This window comes from Ixodes scapularis, unplaced genomic scaffold, assembly GCF_016920785.2.
Source record: "Ixodes scapularis isolate PalLabHiFi unplaced genomic scaffold, ASM1692078v2 PGA_scaffold5__190_contigs__length_132052651, whole genome shotgun sequence".
Taxonomy (NCBI): domain Eukaryota; kingdom Metazoa; phylum Arthropoda; class Arachnida; order Ixodida; family Ixodidae; genus Ixodes; species Ixodes scapularis.
Window position 1 is genome coordinate 20836274 of NW_024609880.1, and position 6328 is coordinate 20842601.

Below are 6328 nucleotides of genomic sequence, written 5' to 3' on the forward strand. Positions count from 1 at the left end.
CCGCCTTTGCTGGCCTTCTTTTGTCCTTCTGAGGTGCCGAGCCACTGAAGCGGGCGTTGACAAGCTTCCACAAAGGCATATGCAGAAGAGAAGGGCACAGTAACATCTAAAGTGGCAATTCCCTGTCCTGCTATGGTAATGATAAAGTGAAGCGAACAGAATAAGAGGAAACAAAAAGTAAAGGTTGGTTGGGGCGGCACCCATGTACAGCTGTCTGGAAGCATCTAGAAAGCTCTCTGAGGAGCACCATCTGCCCAGTGAAACACGCGTCTGAGTATTTTACTAGATTTAGTGGTGCGACGACAGGAAGGAAGAGAACATGTCCGAGCGCAATAATTAACATATATGTTTCATTAAAGTTTAATTTTAAGTGTCCCTTCCGAAAATAGCTGGAGCAGATGGTGTCCTCGGTGAAATTCAGGCTGAACACTCTGGTCCGAGGGCAGGCACGTAGCCAGGATACACAGCCCCCCCCCCCCCCCCCCCGAAATCTTCCATTTTTCTGGGGCCTCCTCTTCCCCTTATACAGCATTTTGTCGTAAGCGCCCCCCCCCCCTCCCTTAGAAAAACAACCGCATCTCCACGTGGTGAATGATGTTGATTGGGGCGAAGCTCTGGTGGTGCTTGTCTGCGTAGACGCAGAGCCGCAGCATGCCGAGCCTTTCCTTCGTTTTCATCCATGTCACGCTGCGGTCAAATGCTCAAATGCGTATATAACCACGTTCCATACCACACATTCTCTTTCTGACATGGATGAAAAACGAACGAAAGGCTCGGCATGCTGCGGCTCACCGTCTATGCGGACAAGCACCACCAGAGCTTCGCCCCAATCAATATCATTCACCACGTGGAGATGCGGCTGTTTTTTTTCCCCTACGTGAGCTCATGAGCAGGAGCACGTGCACCCAATGGCGGACGGACATGGCTAGCCCCTAAAAAATCCTGGCTACGTGCCTGTCCGAGGGTGTGTATCCCCTTCCACTTTGACTCGTTTTCTCCCCTCAGTTGCTATCCAGAGTGTACAATAATGCCTCTTTGTACAAAGGATGCGGTAAATATTATGAGAAACATATAGCTATAAACTTATATAATGTTGCATGATTAGAACAAATTGTCAAAATACATTTGTTTCACATAGTTTAATTGCCTATTTGTATTGTACATCTCTTTGTTGGCTGTCGTGCTACAACAGAAAAAAAAATGGAGCAGAAGAGGAAAACGTCGAGGAAGCAGGCCGGAGGAAAAGGGGGCAAAAAAAAAAGAGGAAGAAGAGGGGTCTTGTTCGGCGGTAACCCGACCAGGTGGAAGCACACCCGGCAACGTCCCGAGGGTGCTACTGTTGGGTGAAACATCAGCTTGGCGGTGTGCAACCAAAGCGGCAACATCCGGCATGAACGAGGCATTCGGCAGCGATCCGAAGTAGCCGCTGGTGGGAAAGATTATCGACTTCGGCGGTGTCCCGGAGCAGAACACCCCAGACCAGCCTCAAGGAATACCCAAGGAACATCACTGGGAACGACTTCGGCGGTGTCCCGGAGCAGAGCATCCCAGACCATCAACTAGGAACAAAACTCATCAACAACCAAGCGCTGCTGAAAACAAGACAGCACCAAGACCTTCAGCCACACAAGGACGGACTGAAAGTGAGACAATTTCTGACCCGTATATTTGTGTATAGCTAAAACGTTTCTTATTTTTTGTTAATTTTTTTTAAATATATATATATCTTGATCAAACCTCACGGTGTGACTGAATTCCTCCTTCGGCGGTTTGACCTGAACTTATAACATAACACAGGCCATGGAGGTGCAGGCGAGTACACTGCAAGCGCAGACCACGGCACTGCAAGCGCAGTCTTCTGCAATAGGCAGAATTGCAAACTTCATCGTTAGCAAAGGGAGTGAGTAAAAAAAGTGTAAAAGGAAAAACAATGTGTTTGCTTCGCTTCATATAATTTCAAAACTGACAATGAAAGCAAGTGATTGAACCAAGCGCCTCAACAAGCTCAAGCAACTGATCCTCTTCTGGGGAAAGCTATGGGCAGACTGCAGCAAATGCTGGAAGTCATGCAGACCTGACTAGCCAGGCTTGGGACTAATGCTACACACAAAAGCTTTACAACATGTATCCCAGTGCACGAACCCGTAAAGTGTCGATGGCAACAACACCAGCAACACTGCAGACAATCTCTAACCACACCACTCCGTGTGCACCCACCACCCCCCTTCATCAAGATACCTTTGGCAATGGAATTGTAGGAATTGCAAAAGCAAGAGATGCCTCCTGACACATTAATGGGGGCGATAAAACAAAAACCAGATGTAACACACTTACAGAAGACCATGGGCACACCGAGGTTGACAGGGTATAACACTTGCGAGCCTACAACAACACGGAACGCCAGTGAATGTTGCCACCCTGGTTATTACAATCCTCGTGACTCAAGAAGTCACCCAGCACGATGAGGAGCAGCTTAGTGCCCTGACAATTAATTCCCTGCAGCCAACGCCCACAAGCAAAAAAGAACGAAAATTGTATGTATGTAATGTGTACAGTCCATCCAGAGTCTACACAGAAGTTTGAAACCCGTGTTTGGAGAAACTATGTGTAAGGATGCCAACAGCATTATAGGTGGGGACTTCAATCTGTAACACCCAGCCTGGGGGTACAAAAGAATCTCCACCAAGAACAGGAAGCTCGAAGTCTTGATCTGCAACATTGGATACACAACCCTCGACGATAGCAGTAGAGAACGTAACTCGATAGAGAACGACACTAACTCCGACCAGATGCTCTACGAGGGAGCCAGCAACTGGACGGACACCCAAGAACCCTTTACTAGCTATCACATTATTATCGCGACCCACGTTACAATGTCTGCACGGTCTGCAGTCCCTGCTGTGCACAAGGCCCTTGCTGTGCACGAGGGGCTTGCTGTGCACGAGGGGCTTGCTGTGAACGAGGGGCTCGGTGCGCACGAGGAGCCCGCTGTCGACGAGGCGCTCTTGGGGCTTGTGGTGCGTGGGCTGGGTGAGGAGCTCGAGGCAATGTTGATGAGCCCTTGCGAGTCGCATAACTCGCCACCTGCCGTACCTTCCTTTGGCGAACCACCATGCCCCGGTCGTGGAGACTCCCAGTCAAGGGGTCGTCAGAGTCGCTGTCGCTCGAATCACTTGGCTCTGGCTCAACGACAGTGACTGGCTCTGGCTCGGGTGTTGGTTCCGGTGCATTTATGTACAAGCACACATTGTGCAGGATGGAGCAAGCCGTGACGATGTTGCACGACCGGATGGGGTCGTAGTGCAAGGTTAGGTATCTCTGCAGACACCGAAACCGGTTCTTGAGCATGCCGATGCACCGCTCAACCACGGATCTCGTGGATCGATGGGCCTGGTTAAAGCGGGCCTCGTCAGATCCCACTGCAGGGTTTCCTAGCACGGGGTTGAGGAGCCACGGCTCAAGGGGATACCCACTGTCTCCTGCATTGAGTATGATAATGGTTTTGCAAAGAGAGCATACCAGCGAGCTGCAATGATTTGCTGTTATTTCAGTTTCTGGTTTAGGTTGCACGTCGATTTGTTGCTACCTTTGTTCTGTCTTCTGTGTTCACCACACACTGATCCTCTACTCTGAACGTCGGGCAAAGAAAGGAACCGATGTGTCATGCAACAAAGGTGTCTGCATCTCCGTGTCAGTGGTGTAGCGAGGAATCTATTCTTATTTGGGGTGGGGGGGGGGTTATTGTATTGGGAACTTTATGAGTTGTGGAGCGATGGGAAATGCATCATGCATATGTACTCTGTTGAATATGGTACTCTGCAGCAGCCGACCTCTGAAACTGTTTTGCGTGCCAAAGGTGGATGTACACGGAAATCGGTAGGTTTTCCTTCTGCTTTTTGGCTGGGCAGTGTATGTTAGTTGGGGTACACAAAACACACTGAGCACTTGTTTACACAGCCTCACCAAGCAGGCACTCGTCCTCTCGTAGGAAGTGGCCTTGCAGGAATGCTTCCCTCAGGAACGACATCCTCCACACGAAGGAGTCGTGAACCGAGCCGGGAAATGTTGCATCCACGTTCAGGATCCTGAGGTCAGCATCACAAACCTGGGAAAGTAGGCTCATAACTGTGAATATCATTGCCCCAAAAAGATACTTTTGAGCGATCGACAGGGACAAGATAGTTACTTCTGTCACAAACTGACGACACAGCCAGACGGGTTAATTGTACTCGACACTTACGCCTCTCGATGCCGGGTCACGCGCACAGTAGAGAAACTCGGTACTCACGATCATCGCATTCAGGGCATAGTAGTACTTCCTACACCAGTAGACTGCCTTCGTGAAGCGCGAGTCGTTCTCAGACGGGCCCTCGATGGCGATTTGGGTGCCGACCACGCATCCTGTGACGTGATAGGGTTATTAGATCCAGCTATAGGCAAATCTACTGTTCACAAAAAGAGAGTTCAGTGGCGCGACGGGAGCGGCGCAAAAAGCACTCCTGTCCCGAGCACGTCGCGACCACTCCCCGAGCCGTCATTCTTCGACGATCGCTGGGGATGCACGCGTATCTTTTCCTAAGAGCTCCCGGACACGTTGGATGAACAAAATCGCCCATTACGTACCGACAACGCCGCTGATTTTTCCGACTCTCCAGTAGCCCTCCTTGGCTCTCGTTTTCTCTTCCTCCGTTGCCGGAAAACGGATCCAGCGATCCGCCAGGCGCTCGACGATCGCGGTCGTGACGGCGTGGAGCGCACGAGACACGGTGCTTTGATGCACCGCCAAGTGCTCGTCGCTAGCCACCGTTCCTTGAAAACCGCCGGCTGCGTAGAAACGCAGGGCGCACAACACCTGCTGCTCGACGGTGATGACGCGAACGGTCGTGCGGTCCGGTTGTAGGTCGGGGCGGAGCTGCTCGCACAGCCAACTCGTTGCTCCCTTCGTTAGTCGATAATTCGCGACAAACCTATCTTCCGACAGCAGAAAGGCGTCGCGGTGCTCCCGAAACACTCTGTCGGCACGCTGGGAGACCAACAGCGCACAACAAAGTTCCGCCATCTTTGCCGATGAACTTTCGCGACTTTGAGCTCCCAAGCTCTCGAAGTTTTCTTTACAGAAACAACTTCATCGTGACGACATTCTGACGTCACGGCGAACTTTACAATTTTGACGAGCATGCACCAAACTTTATCGCCAGAACACTACTGTGACGTCACAGCTCGTCCTCAGGAGCAGCAGCCAATGGGCGACTGATGAAGTTTTCTTTACAATGAAGTTTGCGCCACCAGCATAGACTGAAAGATTAACAAATGCTGAGTATATACCGGTATGGTTATAAATAGACGCTTTGAGTTCTGTCCTCTGAATATCCGGTAAATTAAAATCACCACCAATAAGAAATAAACCTGCTGCTACCACAGACAGAACCTTGTACAAAGAAAAAATAGAGTTTACGTTGCTTGATGGCGATTTGTAAAATGAACCCAAAGTAATATTATCACCGTTAGCAAGGGAGACGACACCAAACGGATTCGCACGATAAGCCGTTGATTTCTACCAAGGAACGTTTTAATCTGTCAAAAATCAGCAGAACCCCCCCCCCCCCCCCCCCCCCCCCCGCTGTTGCCATTTCGATCCTTACGATAAATAGCGAAGTGCGACGAGAAAACGTCCAGATCCGAGATAGACTCCTCGGCCAAGATTCTCTTCCAATGACAGTGCTTGCCTTAGTGACCGACATGAGAGCGGCAAAGTCGTCGATTTTGTTCCTAATGCTTCTACAATTGCAGTTCAAAACCAGTATATCATTCATAGCTGCATTGTTCAGTCTACATTACTTTAAATGTTAAGTGTCATTACTTTTTTTACAGAAAGTGTGATTGGATCGACGTAAAACTTTCGGTCACCTATGTATAAGCGATTATACCAAAGTTGAAATTTGGCGTTTTAGTTTCTGGCAACCTCTAAAAGTTCTTTTTGCGTTCATTTCTGGTCTTCAACAAAAAATCCTCGCTGAGCCAGTAGGCGGTACCGTTTAATTTCGACGCGCTGAACAAAGCGTCTTGTTTTAGTTTGAATGATGTAAATTTCGCGATAATAGGCCTGTTTCTATTAGATCGGAACGCTCCTAGCCTATCGGAACGTTCCAAAAAACGAGGCATCAAACTTCATAACAAGAGTCTCCTGGCAAAGCGGAATGACCTTAGCTTCAGAGGCAGTTCAAGTCTCTCCAGAACTGTCAGGTATCCCATAAAAAATCAGATTAGACCTCCTTGACTGACCTTCAAGATTTTCACACTGCGAAGCCAAGCTTTTAACCTGAGAAGC

General features: G+C 49.4%; 1 protein-coding gene across 1 annotated transcript; it reads right to left on the reverse strand.

The window, feature by feature from the left end:
* Nucleotides 1-2124: 2124 nt before the first annotated feature.
* LOC121837993 (putative nuclease HARBI1) lies at nt 2125-4059 on the reverse strand. Its single transcript, XM_042293941.1, has 2 exons — nt 3964-4059; nt 2125-3479 (listed from the first exon to the last, which is right to left on the reverse strand). Exons 1-2 carry the CDS (start codon nt 4025-4027, stop codon nt 2869-2871), a joined length of 675 nt encoding a protein of 224 aa, XP_042149875.1. The 5' UTR covers nt 4028-4059; the 3' UTR covers nt 2125-2868.
* Between the last annotated feature and the right edge of the window lie 2269 nt (nt 4060-6328).

What these genes read in the sequence shown, in the direction of transcription:
- LOC121837993 (XM_042293941.1), bottom strand. Translation starts at nt 4,027, where the DNA reads ATGTCGTTCCTGAGGGAAGCATTCCTGCAAGGCCACTTCCTACGAGAG. An exon ending in AGAGGACGAGTGCCTGCTTG is followed by an intron (nt 3,480 to 3,963) that starts GTGAGGCTGTGT and finishes TACTCAATGCAG; the next exon opens with GAGACAGTGGGTATCCCCTT.